The 18,664-nt window shown below is 31.7% G+C and overlaps 1 protein-coding gene across 1 annotated transcript; it reads left to right on the top strand.

The window, feature by feature from the left end:
- The first annotated feature begins 207 nt into the window (after nt 1-207).
- On the top strand, nt 208-18,372 carry LOC120197591 (calcium-dependent protein kinase 4-like). The gene is made up of 3 exons (XM_039199069.1): nt 208-340; nt 17,823-17,986; nt 18,118-18,372. Exons 1-3 carry the CDS (start codon nt 208-210, stop codon nt 18,370-18,372), a joined length of 552 nt encoding a protein of 183 aa, XP_039055000.1.
- Nucleotides 18,373-18,664: the final 292 nt, after the last annotated feature.

An 18,664-nucleotide genomic window follows, 5' to 3' on the forward strand; every position in this document is an offset into this window, starting at 1 on the left:
TTCAAGTGCCTAGGAAGAGGTCATGTTTCTAATCAATGCCCCAACCAAAATACCATGTTGCTATTGGATGATGGAGAAGTTGTTTCTGAATCTGAAGAAAAGGTTCTCGAAGAAAGAGTAGTAGAAATAGTTGAACAACAATAAGAAGATAAAAAATCTGACGAAGGTGGTGAGTTGATAATCATGAAGAGAATCTTAAACTTGTAAATGGCCAATGAGGAGCAGCAACAAGAAAACATATTTCACACAAGATGCAAGATTAAAGACAAGGTATTCTTTATGATCATAGATGGTGGAAGTTGCACAAACGTGTCAAGTACCCTCATGGTGGACAAGTTAGGTTTGGAAACCTTGAAGCATCTAACTCCATATAAACTACAATGGCTAAATGAAGGAAGAGAGTTAAAGGTGACCAAGCAAGTCATAGTTCTATTTTCCATTGGAAGGTACAAACTTGAAGTACTTTGTAATGTGGTTCTTATGCATGTAAGTCATATTCTACTTAGGAAGCCATGGCAATATGATACGAAAGCTATTCATGATTTTTTTTTCTAACCAATATACATTCAAGCATAAAGGACGCAAAATCACATTACTTTCATATCATCGAAGGAAGTAAAATAAGATCAAGATTTGGAAACCTTTAAGAAAGTACAAGTTGTTTATAAGTCAAAGGAAGAGAAAATCACAATGTAACACCCCAACCAGTACCCGACCCGGATACGAGCCTAAGGTGTCACCTTACTTTTCAAATCATATACAGTTACAAAATAACTAAAAATTCAATTGGACAACTAAAATAAAACCAAAAAATTTCTATTTAATAAAAACATGTAGTTTTACAAACCTATCAGAGCGTATCCGATTTAATTCTTTGATTACATGCCAACTATATTTATTAAACAAAAATGCATACTAATCATTCCTTTTTTAATCTGATCTTCGGAAATGAGAAGCTGACTTGTATTGTCCCTCTTTTCTCCTTAATCTTCTCGAAACCTATGTGTGAAACATTCACACGCTAAGTCTATGACTTAGTGAGGCATATAAAACATATAATGGAAACTTTAATTATCTAATAATGCATGAACACTTCATACAATAATATCACACAAAACTATAAAATATTTCATATAACACAATACATATATACACATATCTCATCATTATCATTCTCAACCTTCTTATAGTTATCAAAATTATTCTAATTAATCCCTCTTATCATCTAATCTTGTACTTAACATTTATACACATCATATCATACATTCCACACAACAAAACACATAATCATCATATAGAATTTATTTATGTTATATATTTTTAATATCCCATGTACACTTGTGAGAAATAAAGATATGTGAGTACATTGAGGTTGTGCAGAAATGTTGTCACCACAGCTCGTATAAATTTCCACTGAGTGACATATATAATTGTCCCAAAGGACCACATATATATCCCGAAAGACCACATAGAACCCTCTACTCTTGGCATGCCAACAATACCCCTAGCTATCATATCACATAACATGAGCATTATCATTTATATTTTTCATATAACCACATATTCCCACAAATCATCACATAACTTATATCATTTCACATGTAGTCACATGGATCATATCTCATAGCATATATCGTATGAGAATATAATCTCTTGTATCGTATCATATAATTTATGTCACATAGGCATATAATCTCATAGTTTTTATCACATAGTTCATGTACCATTTTCATATGGTCACTTAGATCATTGTCTTATAACACATATCACATAACATGTAATGCAAGCAAGGTATATTAACATATACATGTAATCACATAGCTTATATCATATAACTTATCCTTTATTCTCTTATTTTTCACATATCAACGCATATAATTTAAACAAATACTCATATACATATTTTAATATAATTCGTATATTAATACAATATAACTTATCTCACAAATTTACCTAATCATCTGTATCACATAAGTTTTATACTAGTTTCATATATTCACTTAGTTCAGCTTCACATAGTAAACTAGACATGTATTCTCATATAGTTTCATATATATTTACTATACAACTAATATTACATGTTAGAATAATTACTTATGTCAGTATCTCCTAACTTATATTCAATTCTTTTATTATTATTATTATATATATAATATTACTTAACTTATCTCAGTCTTTATTTAATCACATAAGTCTATTATATCAGTTCACCTAGATCTAATTCATATAACTTATACCTTGTTATCATATATTCACTTAAATCATTATCGTACAATATAACATACGTCATATAGTTCACTTAAACTTAGAACATTTTATAGGATTCATACTCACATGTCACATGTTCATATAATTACTTAAGTCAATAACACGTAGTTACGTAATTCATATCACATGGCTTATATCTTATTCTTATATCTTCTCATAGACATATATTCACATGATTCCTTAGCACATAACTGATATTACATATTCATATAATCCCTTCTATCCATATCATATAACTTATATCATATTTTTATGTAATCACATAGATCATTTATACCAGTTCACATGGTTTATCACATTAACATATATTCACACAGATCATGTAATTTATATATACAATAACATATAACACATATACTCATATCAAACACATGCTTATATTCCTGAATTCATGCATTATAATATAGGAAATAGACTCGTCGCAAGTCTTATTTCAATTAAACATCATATACCAACTAGAATGCACTGACCTTAGCCTCACTAGTCCAAGTTATACACTTATTTCTTTCTTGCTCGATCTTATCTCGTTGAATCATCAGATACTCACTTCCGATCGATATCTACACAATTATACGACTTATATGAATATCGGAGTTCGAATTTCTTATAACCAATCAATATAACTTAAGCTAAAAGAACCACTTATTTAGCATTTCAAGATTAATAATATCGATACTCTTATTATAGTACTGATACTACCCTCTTATGGTATTGATACCCCAAGGTATCGATACCATTTTGTCATTCTGTATTTATAACTTGATAATGGTATCGATACTAGACACTAGGTATCGATACTTCTTAAAGATTTCATCCATTTTTACTCTATGGTATCGATACTGTATGAACAGTATCGATACCCAAGGTCAAGATTCTACTTATTTTGCTTTGAAGTATCGGTACTGGATGAACAATACTGATACCCCATGCCTAGAATACATTTCTTTAACCCAAAAATTTACCAAGACTTATCTAAACTCCTCTCATTACTTTAAACTCAACTATACTTACTTAAACCATCTTATATCACTTTAACACATCTAAACATCCAATATCTTACTAGACACTTGAAACTAAAAATCTTACCAATTATTCAACTTTGCTATTCATCCCCTTTAACCTCTTTAATCTCTTATTCTAACTGATGACAAGTCAAATATGACTTCTAAATTCATTAAAAAACTCTCTTTCAATAATTCACTTAAAAACTCTTCATATTCAATCTTTCATAACTTATCTCTCTTTGAGTTTTAAGCAACCTTAAGCTTCCCTTAGGCTTTTTTATCACTCCAAGAATCAAAACCAACTTTAAATTGAAAGACATAACCAACTTGAAACCAATTTACCTTACCAATGAAGTCATGGGAAGAAGAGGATAACTAAACCAAGTCTCCAGACTTTTCTTTCATTTCCTCTCATTCTCCACGTGATTTATATCCCATAAAAAAAATAAAAATCTTTCTTATCAAATGACCATTATACTTTCTCATCTTTCCTTATTGGCTAATTAGTCCTACATAAAGAAATTATAATTAAGTCCCTAAACTTTTAAATTTTCTGAATTTGATCACACAATTTCAAAAACTTACATTTTAGTCACTAACCCTATTTTGGGGATATTACACAAAGTCTAACATTTTTACCAACAGATGTATCATTCCAATAGAAGAAAGTGAAAATATTAATCCATTTTTGAAAACTCGTGAGGATTGGAGCCAAAGGACATATGCTGAAGTGAAAAATCATAATGTATTGGACCAATGCCTCCAAGAGATAAGTACCCATTTATCTCAACCAACACATTTTTTCATCTTGCAGGAAGTTTCACGTGAAGGGGCAGTTTCAAGGGAGTCATTTAAAAAAACTTATCCCAAAAGGAGAATGTTGGTATGTTCCTATCCAATGAAAGGCCTATGAGAAGTCTTTGTAAAAAGACACCTTTTGAAGGATGCCTATTCGATGAGGCACAAGTGAAAGAACAAGGATTTTGGAAAATGAAAGCTTCTAACCCAAGAGATATAAGTAAGGATAATCATTCGACCATAAGGTGTTGTGATTGGAAAAATGATACAAATGCCCTTAAGAAGAGGGAATTTGAGCATATCAAGGATTTCGATTTGGGAACAAATCGCCTCAAAAAAGGGGGATGATACAATCCTATTTTCGTATTTACTATTCTTCCTTATTGTATCTTTCTCATGGTTAAAGATTAAGGGAGTTTTCTTATTCTTTTCATTTCTTTTCTTTTTACATTTTATACTTAGAGTTAATGTGATATATTATGCTCATATGCATTATGTTGTCATCTATTGTTTTTACATATTACCTTATGTTATGCATTTTATCTTTAGGTTATTAATCATGAATGATAGTATCATAATTTTCATATTCATTAAGTATAAAGCTTAATAGTATGCTCCACACTCATATAATTAGTATATATTATGCATATGTTATGTTTTACCTTCATTCCTAGCTTAATCTATGTTATTACTATGAATTTGTATCATTTAATAGCTTATGCATGTTCATACTTAGCTTATATCAAGTTTATGCTAGCTCATGTATTCATCCTTATACTATCTTAGCTTAATTGTATGGTTCATATAGACAACAACATGTATTTGGAATGATTCTAGCTTACACATCATTTGGTAGCTTGGTGGAGCTAAACAATAAGCATGCTAGCTCAGAGTTAGCTTATAAAATTTTATGCTAACTTACTTATCTCAAAGGATATTAATAGAGCTAAAAAAAATAGTTAAATGAGCTGAAGGGCAGCTTAGGACTTGGTAGCTGAGATGTGGAATGGAGGCAGCTGAAGTGTAGCTAAAATGGTAGTTGAGTAGCTGAAGTGTCACTAGCTAGTTAGCATGAGTTAGCTAGCTCAAACTCACCTAGCTACTTACTTGACACCTACCTAAGTCACCTAAGCACCTAAGGAGTACCATAGCAGCATCTTATATCTTCCTTAGGTGTGGAGCACATGATACATTAAGCATAAGGCCTGGCATGCACATGACACCAAAAGAAAGATCCAATATAAGGCTACAAACCATCCTACCATCTGACATACTTTAGGTGCTCAAATTCAAATGGAAATGAAGAACCTATTAAGCCAAAGGCATAACTACTCATCTGGAAGACAACATGATAAGGTTCAAACACTATTTGGCTAAAGCACATGAGCCCTCATTAGGGTTGTAAATGAGCAGAGTCGAGCTTGAGTATTGTTGCGCTCGACTCGACTCGAAAATTCTGAAATAGATCTCAACTCGAAAACTCACGAGCCTAAAATTTTCAAGCTTGACTCAAACTCAAAATCATGAACTGAAGCTCATAAAAGCTTGAAAAGGCTCGAAATGAAAAAAAATCTTAAACTTAACTTGACCAAAGCCTCAAACTCAAACTCAAACCTGAACCTTAAATACATGAAAAACTTATAATGTATTTTTTTAAAAAAATACACATAAATGTTAATATTATTAACAATTTATTTTTTAAAAAATAAAATCTTAATATATTATATATTTTTGAACTACTTACGAGCTTTTCAAGTCGAGTATCAAGTAGCTTGTTTCGGCTCGTTAAAAACTCAAGTCGAGCTCGAGCTCGAGTCGTGTCCATCCGAGTTGAGCTCAAGCTCAAGTTGAGTCCATTCGAATCGATTATTCATTGAGCTTTGATGGAGTCAATCTTTAGTAGCTCGCTATCTGTGTAGCTTAATTTACAACCCTACCCCTCATTCTAGACAAACCATCCTCTCTATTCATTATCCTTTGTACTTGAATAATTATGTACTTATGAAATGAAACAATGGCTTTCCAAAACACCATGTATCAATTTGGATTACCCTCTCATTTCCTTTAAATACTTAGGCATTTCATTTGTATACAATCAACCATTTTATCATTAAAATACTTGTGAGAGTTATCTCTTTTTCCTTAGTCCATTTGTGGCTTTATCGACTTATCAAGTATCCTTACTTGTGGCATCAACCCCTCTATTTTTCCACTGATACATATGGTTTCTAGATCTCATATCTAGTGGGTCCAAGTCCTTGTTTACCACCCCTTAAGAAAACATATAAAGGTTGCGTTTATACTCTTTAGTAGAGATTCTTCTTTGAGTCTTTCTTAAGATACTATCATCCTATCACCACAATCATCATCCCTTTCTTTCATAAGCCTACACCACACCTCACAACCATCAAACCAGCCCCTATCTTCATCATATTCACTTATATTCAAGCCCACCTCAAACTCAAACTCAAATCTGAACATTGAATACATGAAAACCTTATATTGTATTTTTTTAAAAAAAATCAACACATAAATGTTATTATTATTAATAATTTATTTAAAAAATAAAATATTAATATATTATATTTTCGAGCTGCTCACGAACTTTTAGAGTAATGTAACAAGTAGCTCATTTTGGCTCGTTAAAAACTTGAGCTGAGATCAAGCTCGAGTCGAGTCTATTTGAGTCGAGTATTCATCGAGCTTTGATCGAGTCGATCTCATGTAGCTCGTTATCTGTGTTGTCTCATTTATAGACTTACCCCTCATTCTAGTTGAACCATCCTCTCTATTCATTACCCATTGTACTTGAATAATTATATACTTATGAAATGAAACAAGGGCTTACCGAAACACCATGTATCCATTCGGCCTACCCTTTCATTTCCTTTAAATACTTAGGCATTTTATTTGTATAAAATCAACCTTTTGATCATTAAAAATACTTGTGAGAGTTATCAGTTTTTACTTAGTCCTTTTGTGACTTTATAAACTTATCAAGTATCTTTACTTGTGGCATCAACCCCTCTATTTTTCCATTAATACCTATGTTTCCTAAATCTCATATCTAATAGGTCCAAGTCCTTATTTACCACCCCTTAAGAAAACATATAAAGGTTGCATCTATACCCTTTAGTAGAGGGTCTTCTGTGAGTCTTTCTTAAGATATTGTCATCTTATCACCAACATCATCATCCCTTTCTTTCATAAGCCTACATCATGCCTCACAACCATCAAACCAACCCCTATCTTCATCATATTCACTTATATTCAAGCCCAACTTCATCACCCTACATCAATTGTCCAAGTCTATCTCTTTTAAGCTTTCACTTACTTTACAGATTGTTCAAAGAGATGGAGGTTGCAATGATCCATGCAAACTTTGAGGAGGACCAAGAGGTAAATATGGCAAGATTATTTGTTGGTCTTAATCCAAAAATTAAAAATGTGATGGAGTTACAACATTATGTGGAAATAGGTGAAATGGTGCACATGGCCATGAAATTTGAATACCAAATCAAGAAAATATCCATGTCCTAAAGTAGCAATTCTACAACACCAATATGAAGTCAAAGCAATTATAAGAAGTCCACAACTCTTCAAATTAAGGAGATGGTTAAACTATTAAAATTGAAGCAAACAATTGTGGAAAAGGATAAAAGGAAACGAGTGATCAACAATGAACGCACTAAAGATATCAAGTGCTTCAAGTGCCTTGGTAAAGGTCAAATGTCCAACCAATCTCCCAATAAAAATACAATGCTTCTTTTGGACAATGGTGAAGTTGAATTCGAGCATGAAGAAAAAAATGAGGAATAAACACTTAAAGAGGAAGTAGAGGCTATTGTTGATGGTGAGATCTTGGTAGTCAAAAGAGTTCTGAATACTCAAATGGCCACTAAAGAGGAATAATGAGAAAACATCTTCCATAAAAGATGTCATGTTAATGGAAATATGTGTTTGATATTCATTTATGGAGAAAGTTGCACCAATGTTGCAAGCACTATAATGGTGGAGAAATTGGGCCTAAATACAACCAAGCATTACAATCCTTACAAGTTACAATGACTCAACAATGGAGGAGAATTGAAAGTGACAAGACAAGTATTGATTATGTTCTCCATTGGAAGTTACAAATATGAAGCCTTGTGTGATGTTGTACATAAATATGCAAGCCTTCTTCTACTTGAGAGGCCTTGGCAATATTATAAAAAGACCATTAATGATTGCTTCACCAACCAATATACATTCAAGAATGAAGGAAAGAATATTGTTTTGGATCCCTTAACTTCAAAACAAGTGTAGAACGATCAAGCAAGAATGAAGCAAAGTATTGAAGCCATGAGGAATGATCATAATGTTACCAAACAACACGAAGGAGAATCCCAAAAGACATGTTCCTCTTCAAACAAAGAAATAATTAGAAAATACCTTTAGACACGACCTATGATCGATGAGACTTTTTCTAACAAGAAACCAAAAAACGTGTCTTCTATTGTTTTGTAGGTTGAGCAAAAAGATGTGAATATTCCATTAGAAAAAGAAAATGAGGACTCAATCACCTAACAACAAATGATTATTCATTGAGGAATAACTTCGATTTATGGATAAATTGCCAAAAGAATGGGATGATGTGAGCATACTCAAACACGTACTTATGTTCATCACTCTTTCATCTTTATTCATAAGGATGAAAGTAAAGGGACCTTTTTCTATCCTTACACATCTTTATTTAATTTATACCTTGAATTTGTATTCTTATATTATATGTCTCATACTTATATCATAATATACTTAGGATATCATGTTATGCATATCATTCACGTTCATGACATATTCGTATTTTGTATTATGCATTTTATGATAGAATATATGTTTCCATACATTAGTCCTTATACTATGCATTTTACATGATTATTATGCATGATACATGTTATCCATATGTTTATATTTATTTTATGTCATATTTACCTTATATTATACATATTTGCATATGTTTTAGATTGCATTTGCATTCATTCGTAGGCGTGTATTATGTTATCATACGCTATTAGCTATATTTATATTATATCATCTACTTACTTACCTTAATTTGCTTTATTTAAGTAAAATGGCTAAGGAATGGAAGCTTAAGGAGATCAATGCTGAAAGATGGCAGCTCAATCAACTCAAAAGAGCTCAAAACTAAAGCTAAGGAGCTAAACTCAACTGTTAGGTAGCTTAAAGCTAAGCATGTGAGCTAAAGCCATCTGGAAGAGAGCTGGAGACTAGGGACCTTACTAGTGAATTTGAGTGAAGCAAGCCACTAATAGAGCTCAAGTCTCAGCTAAGGAGTTGAAAGGACCTACTTTGTTATCAAGCACCATGTAGTTTCATCAAGTGCCATGTGTCTTCACCATACACCTTGTGCTTTCATCTTGGTGCCAAAGATAATAAAGAGTTATGTGCATTTAGTTATACATCATGTGCATCCAAGGGAGGTTCCTAAGTAGTCGAACCATCACAAAAATTCAAAGAAGCAATTAGCTTAACCATTATGATCATTCAAGGTCGAACCAAGACATAACTATTCGGTCAAATCCAAGTGCATTCAAGGAGATATCTACCTGAACCATCAGCTACTCATTCAGGTAAGTACATGAACATTCAAGTTGGTGCCTCAACCAAGGGTCATATACATTCATTAAAGTCACATGCATTCGTAAAAGGCATAACCCTTTGTTCGCACCTTAGCTGAATAGATACAAGGCTTTTCGACCATGTCCCTTTGTAATTTATATAAAGTCAATGTCTTTGCATTTGTAAGGCATATCATACTTATCAATTAACTTTCTTTGTTAGAATTTTCTATCTTCAAGTTCTTCATTGAACTATATCAACTTATCAAACTTTTGTGCTTGTGGCTTCTCTCCTATCTTTGACCTTGATATTTATGGTTCCTAGTTCTTTAACTAGAGGTTCAAAGTCGTATCTACCACCTGTACATACGATTTATAATGTAACACCCCTATCAAGTATACCATTTCGTGCACTAGATATGGATGTCACATCACGGAAATTTTTTTTGTTATTTTATAACCCGTAAAATTTTGTTTCAATTTGATTAACCACAAAATAGAATATTTTTTAAAGAAACATACTCAAATATTCACTTAGTTACATTAAAAAAATGTTTACAATATTTTAATTATATGTCAACTAAGTTCTTAATTTGAATAAGATTATCCTACCGTTACTGATGAGAGTCAACCCTAACTAATGATACCCACTGCTACTACTGCACTCCTTACTCAATTAATCTCCTTTTTTACCTACACGTGGAAACAACACACCATAAGTATTTACTTAACAAGACATAATATTATAAAATAACCTTTGTGTATACATAAGTATGATCTTTATATTTAATTTGTACTAAATTGTATATTCCTTAAGGATTCTATGATCCTCCTCATCTAAATTGTATTCCATTCACAATTATCTTAAGTATTATACTATGCCTAGCATACCTATCTTCCTCTATATTTTCTTCTCTATTTATCTCTTTAGTCTTAAACCATTATTTTCATTGATAGCACCCCATCATGCTTATAATACATCATTGTACCATTTCCACTGAGATATCCTTTCATTCTTTTTTACACTATTATACATTTTATTTATGGCATTCTTCCATACCAATTATGTGTGGTTATACATTATATATATAATATCCCTTCATATCACTTATGCCCCACTCATATCACAATACATTAAACTTTCTTTATTCTCTTACTTAACAGTGTTTAACCCTTTATCTAACTAGCATAATTGACACCTTTCTGCCAATTACACAGTTAGACCATTATTCTTTTACTCAACAATACTTAACCATTCATCTAACTGACATAATTGACATTTTTCTATCAATTGCACAGCTAGGCCATCACATCTTTTATTTTGGAATAGTTTCTATTCTAATACTTATGTTTAATATCAATAACTCTCATTTAATTTATTATAAACTTTATACATTCGCACCCTCAGTGCTCACATGGTAATTTACTAACTTCTTATTTCAGTTCATTTATTAAGATACACATCTAGTGCTTATATCATTATTCCTCAACTATTTCTATAATCTGTGTGGTTGGCATACTCATTACCAATATAAAGATCCATTTCCTTATTATGTATTTCTTATGTGTATACCCTTATGTTTACCATATGGAAATTCATACACATAGTATTAATTTCTTGTCCTTTAGCACCCAAAATGTCCAATACAGAAATCCATACACTTAGTATGGATTTCTTATAATGTTAACACATGAAGTGCCCTATCTGGAAATTCATACTCTTAGAATGATTTCCTTAACATTTTAGCATACGAAACGCCCTATCTGAAATTCATACACTTAGTATGATTTCTTAACATTTTAGCGTACGAAACGCCCTATCTGAAATTCATACACTTAGTATGATTTCTTAACATTTTAGCGTACGAAACGCCTATCTGAAATTCATACACTTAGTATAATTTCTTAACATTTTAGCGTACGAAACACTCTATCTGAAATTCATACACTTAGTATTTTCTAACATTTTAGCGTACGAAACGCCCAACATTTTAGAGTACGAAACGCCCTATCTGAAATTCATACACTTAGTATGATTTCTTAACATTTTAGCGTACGAAACTCCCTATCTGAAATTCATACACTTAGTATGATTTTTTTAACATTTTAGCGTACGAAACGCCCTATCTGAAATTCATACACTTAGTACGATTTCTTAACATTTTAACGTACGAAACGCCCTATCTGAAATTCATACAATTAGTATGATTTTTCTTAACATTTTAGCGTACGAAACACCCTATCTGAAATTCATACACTTAGTGTGATTTCTTTACATTTTAGCGTACAAAGCGCCCTACCTGAAATTCATACACTTAGTATGATTTCTTAACATTTTAGCGTACGAAACGCCCTATATGAAATTCATACACTTAGTATGATTTCTTAACATTTTAGCGTACGAAACGTCCTATCTAAAATTCATACACTTAGTATGATTTCTTAACATTTTAGCGTACGAAACGCCCTATCTGAAATTCATACACTTAGTGTGATTTCTTAACATTTTAGCGTACGAAACGCCCTATCTGAAATTCATACACTTAGTATGATTTATTAACATTTTGCACACTTAGTGCCCTTTGTAAATCACCAATTTACATTAATAAGTCATACAAATAGGTCTATTGTAACATCTACGTACATATTTAAATGTACTCACATGGCTCGCCTTGCTTAGATATCCAAAATGAGAAGATAATTATTCCAGAACTTAGCCCTTGCCTTTCGCCTTACTCAACTCGGGAGGTTGATTTTTATATATCCAACATTCATTAAATACATGTGTAATGTCAATTGTTAGTATATTTCCTAACACTTATAACTTAACATGAATCAAAATATTTATTTTTAACTTCCTAAGTCATTATCATAACCTAAACATATAATTTGATTCTAATAACTTTAGCTACTTAAGGAACAAAATTCACATTGTCCCCTCAAGAGGTATCGCTACCCCTAAGTACGGTACTGTTACTTCCCTTTAGAAGGGCATCGATACACTACTGGGGTATCGGTACCCAAATTAAGTTTGATATTTACAAGTATTGATACATGCCTGATGGTATCGATACCTCTTGAAGATGTTTATCAAAATTGGTCTTAGGGTATCGGTACTCATTCATAGGGTATCGATACCCCTTGCCCAGAACAACATGTTTTCACCCAAAAATTATCAACAGTTCACCAAATTTTCATATATAAAGCCCTTATTATGCTACCAAACTCAACTATCAACAATTTAACTAACTTTCCTTTAGTTAGTCTCTTTGAACATCTCAAACCATTCAAGAACCTTCTATTCTAAGAATCAAACCACTTTTTCTAATATGTGTTTACTCAATATCAAGGCTTCTAATCTCTTATATACCTATTTGACAAGTCAAATTTACAAATAAACATCCATAAACATTCATATTTCAACATAACCCTCACATTTTGCTCAATCTCTAATATTTCCTTCATAACTTAGTTTTGATCCCCTCTAAACCTTTATTAAGCTTCCAACATATACAAGGATTCATTAGCTAAAAAAAATTTAAAGAATAAACCATTTGATTTAAAACTTACCTTTGAGCTTATGAGAGAGCTCTTCTACGGGGGGAAAAGAAAGAGAAAGAAGAAAAGAGCTTGTTATTTTCAACCTAATCCCCTTTTCCCTTATTATAAATACCAATTTAAATTTTCTTTCATATAAAAGACCAAATTTCCCTCTTAAAAATCCATAGTCATAATTTAGTCTTAACCATTAATCCTAGCCATTCCATCTTTCTTAATCAATATTTTGAATCATTTCAAAATAGTTCTTATATCAATATTTGGGGTATTACAATTCTCCCCTCCTTAATAAAATTTTTCCTCGAATTTAAAGCTTTATGCTCTTCCACTATACTTCAACTAAAAAAAATGTTTTCTTACTCGTTTCCTGAATTTCTCTAATCCAAATCTGTATTGGGTCTTTTTCATAATTCAACTTTAATCGAATCCCCATTTCCCAAAGTAAGAACATGCAATGGATTCTATTGGTCATTAGTAAACAATGACACATGAAAACATTATAGGTCTTGTCTATTTCAGGAGACAAAAGCTAACTGATAAAATCTACTAAGGTTCACTAATTCTCGAACTAAGTCCAAACCACAATATTTCCTTTTAAATCAATGCTTTCAGTAAAACTTTATCACTTTCTTGCCACTCAACTACTTTTCTTTTTAAATCAGCATAAGACTTTTGTAATTAGCACCACTATAACATAGCTCACTATACAAGCAATAATATCAAATCATTTAAAGTACTCAACTACGGCCGACTTTAAATCATGTGTAGATAATTCCTATTGTGAGTCTTTAACTTTATCGAGGCATATGTCACAACTTTACCTTTGTGCATAAGCACACTTCCTAAACCTTTGATAGATGCCTTAATAAAAACTACATAATCTTTATCCAACTCAAGTTGTATAAATACTAGAATTCATGTTACAATCCTCTTTAGTATTTCAAAACTCTCTTGACCCTTTTTCATGCTCCCAAAAAGACATATCTTTCCTTAAAACTTGGTTAGCAGCAAAGCTAACATTGAAAATTTCTTCACTAACTTTAGATAGTACCCAACAAGCCCCGAATAAGTCCAATTTCATGATCATTCTTTAGGGAAATTTCTAATTTACAACAACATGAGTTTCTCTTAGAATATACTCTTATACCGTATACTAAAACAACCTGGCAAATGAAAGTTATCTATGCTAACCAGAATTTCACATTTGGATATTTTGGAAAACAAATTCTTCTCTCGAAAAGTCTTTTTTTAATTGTCAAAATTTATGTATAACCACCTATATTTATCTTTCTTTTCGTTAATAACACATATACCTCCCCAAATAAAATACTCGAGTTGATAAAACTTTGCTAAATCAACTCTTATAATTGAGTCTCAAATTCTCTTAACTCACTTAAGTCATTTAATACTAAATCATGGAAACATGTTCAATACCTTAATAACTATTAACCTTGAACTCTACCTTTCAATATGGAGGTAACTCAATAAATTTACTTACAAAGACATCTATAAATTCCCAAATTTTTGTGAGATTATCAAAAAATTCTCAATTAATTATTCAAGTATCTATATCATTAACCATAAAAGCTATATATATATATATATATCTTTCTGACATCATTTTCTTCACCATCTCTCAATTAATTATTCAAGTATCTATATCATTAACCATAAAAGCTATATATATATATATATATCTTTCTGACATCATTTTCTTCACCATCATTATCGATATCACTCTGAGCGATGATTTTACTTTCTCACTAAAAACTATAATTTACATAATATCTGCTTCTTTCTGAAATAATCTTCTCTAAAGACAAACAACTTATTTCCAATATGATTTTAACTCATAAAATGATAATTCATCGGTTCACTGGAAACATAGCCCCTAGAATTTTTATCAATTATTTACTACCTATCCAACTCATCTTTGCACCATGACCCACTGGGTTTACTGTTATCATCTCACACGAGATTAAGTTGAATAGAATACTTTTACTTTAAAAACTTTCATTTCCTTATTGAGGAAATCCGTATATCTTTTCCATATCCCTTTAAAATATTCTCGAATAGTTGAAACATTCTCTATTTCAACTATGAAAATCTAATTATCCACATCATTTACTAAAAAGACTTGACAACTTTGTAGCAATAATTTCATAGCAGTTAATGCTAAAATTATTCTAGTAACCAATTTACTCTTAGACAACTCATAATCAGTTAATACACTAACAACTTCAATTTCTATTAGTTTTTAGCAGTCAATGTACTTACCGCTTATTCATTTCTGCTTACTCGATTTAACCATACTTTAAATACTTTAATGCTTCACTTAAGTATTTCTTAATTGCAAAAACATCGTTAAACGATGGGGCATTCCTTCCACAGAATGGAGGAAAATCCCTAACAACTCTTACCCTTCTAAAACATGATACTGAAGTCATGTCGAATTCTCTTGGGTCGATTTTTAATCTCGACCATCTTTTCAATATTATCTACTTTTTTCCTTTGTTTTCGACATCTATTAGAACATATATAATAATAACACTCAAGTTAGTAAGGAGTGATGTCTATCACACTCTAATTGACATCATATCAGTAACTTTGCCAATCTTAGTGGCATGTAATCTTTTTCTCAGTTCAATTAAACCCGGTTTTGTCTGAGAATCGGGTAAACCTATAGCTCTGATACCAATAAATGTAACACCTAACTCAAGTATACCCTTCCGTACACTAGATATGGATGTCACATCACTGAAAACAAATTTTGATATTTTATAACCCTTAAAATTTTGTTTTAATTTGATTAACCACAAAATAGAATATTTTTTAAAGCAACATACTCAAATCTTCACTTAGTTACATTACAAAATGTTTACCATATTTTAATTACATGCCAACTAAGTTTATAATTTGAATAAGATTATCTTACCGTTACTGATGAGAGTCAACCCTAACTAATGATACCCACTGCTACTGCTGCACTCCTTACTCAATTAATCTCTTTTTTTACCTACACGTGGAAACAACACACCATAAGTATTTACTTAACGATACATAATATTATAAAATAACCTTTGTGTATACATAAGTACGATCTTTATATTTAATTTGTACTAAATTGTATATTCCTTAAGGATTCTATGATCCTCCTCCTCTAAACTGTATTCCATTCACAATTATCTTAAGTATTATAGTATGCATAGCATACCTATCTTCCTCTATATTTTCTTCTCCATTTATCTCTTTAGTCCTAAACCTTTATTTTCATTGATAGCATCTCATCATGCTTATAATACACCATTGTACCATCTCCACTGTGATATCCTTTCGTGCTTTTTTTACACTATTATACATTTCATTTATGGCATTCTTCCATACCAATTATGTGTGGTTATACATTATATATATATTATATCCCTTCATATCACTTATGCCCCACTCATATCACAATATTCTTTATCCTCTTACTCAACAGTGTTTAACCCTTTATCTAACTAGCATAATTGACACCTTTCTGCCAATTACACGGTTAGACCATTATTCTTGTACTCAAGAGTACTTAATCGTTCATCTAACTGGCATAATTGACATTTTTCTGTCAATTGCATAGTTAGGCCATCGCATCTTTTATTTTGGAATAGTTTCTATTCTAATACTTATGTTTAATATCAATAACTCTCTTTTAATTTGTTATAAACTTTATACATTCGCACCCTTAGTGCTCACATAGTAATTTACCAACTTCTTATTTCAGTTCATTTATTAAGATACACATCTAGTGCTTATTCATTATTCCTCAACTAGTTAAATTTTTTTTTTAATATTTATATATTTTTATTTAATATTTTTGTCCAATAAGATGATGACACGTGTCAACACCATATTTGTTTAAATTTAAACTAAACAAACAAAACATGCTTTTGTGGGGAGTTAAACCTGGGCTAAATGCTTGAAATCCCATCACCTAACCACCAAACCAAATCTTTCATTTGTTTATCTTTTGCATTACAAAATATTTAACATATACTTTATGTCTCTCACATATTTTATCAAACACCTTCCTCATCCCCTCTTGACATGTAATTTCTTCTCCCTTTTATGAACCTCTTAACTATGTGGTTTTACACATAAATATATAATTAACACTAACTGCTCATAAAATATTTAAGCTATCAAACTGGAAGGCAGTGACACAATTCATTGACCAAACACGGTAATGATTCATGCAAGCAAAACTACAGCTGATGTAATTTGATCTGATCAACTTGTTTTAGCTAACTTTGTCCAGTAAACCCACAAGCTATGAGCTTTGTGTGATCTAGCAGTATATTAAATAATTTAAGTCACATTCCACTGCAATGGTTATCTTTTAATCAGGGAAAATTACCCAGCAAGCAAAGAATTTCACAGATTCAAAGCACAAATTAGCACGCTGCAAAAAAAAAAAAACCATCCAAACTAAACATTGCATCGAGTTCGAAAAGGGTTGTGAAAAATACAACTTAGCTGCAAATGAATTCAAAAGAGGTAATTATTCATTTTTTTATTGGATATTGCTCTTCTATTGCAGCCAGATTTTTAGAAGCAAATGAGGAGATTGCAGGTTTGAGGGAAATGTTTACGGCTATGGATACTGATAACAGCGGTGCAATCACATTCGATGAACTCAAAGCTGGCTTGCGAAGATATGGTTCAACCATGAAGGATACAAAGATAAAGGGCCTTATGGATGCTGTAAGTTTGTTGTGAAACAAATATCGGAACATCAGTTTCATGTTCTTTTGTGTGTGTTTTTCTCATTCCTTCCCTTCTTTCAACCATGACGGATACAGAGATAACAATCTGAGCTCCTTTTTCTTTCCCAGGCTGATATCGACAATAGTGGCACCATCGATTACGGAGAATTTATAGCTGCAACAGTTCACCTTAATAAACTAGAGCGCGAGGAACATCTCGTTGCAGCGTTCCGATACTTCGACAAGGACGGAAGTGGCTATATTACAGTGGACGAGCTTCAACAAGCTTGTGCAGAACATAACATGACGGATGTCTTGCTCGAGGATATTATCAGAGAGGTTGATCAAGACAACGTACGCCATTTCGCCTGCACAACCGGATGAAAACAATATTATCAAACTAACTAGTTTATTTCATTCATAATTGTTTCCAATTTTGTGACTTATGCTTCATTTCAGGACGGAAGAATCAATTACGGTGAATTTGTTGACATGATGAAGAAAGGAAATGGTTCGATCGGTAGACGAACCATGCGAAACAGTATGAACGTGAGCATGAAGGATGCACCCGGTTCCCATTAGTATCCATCCGCAAACATCTTGTACAGGTATCTTTGAACCGTCTCTTTAATCCAGTTTTCGGTTTCGAGAAGTTATGTTTAGGTTATAAATCCGA

Source organism: Hibiscus syriacus, unplaced genomic scaffold (genome assembly GCF_006381635.1).
Source record: "Hibiscus syriacus cultivar Baekdansim isolate YM2019G1 unplaced genomic scaffold, ASM638163v2 tig00117048_pilon, whole genome shotgun sequence".
NCBI classification, from domain to species: domain Eukaryota; kingdom Viridiplantae; phylum Streptophyta; class Magnoliopsida; order Malvales; family Malvaceae; genus Hibiscus; species Hibiscus syriacus.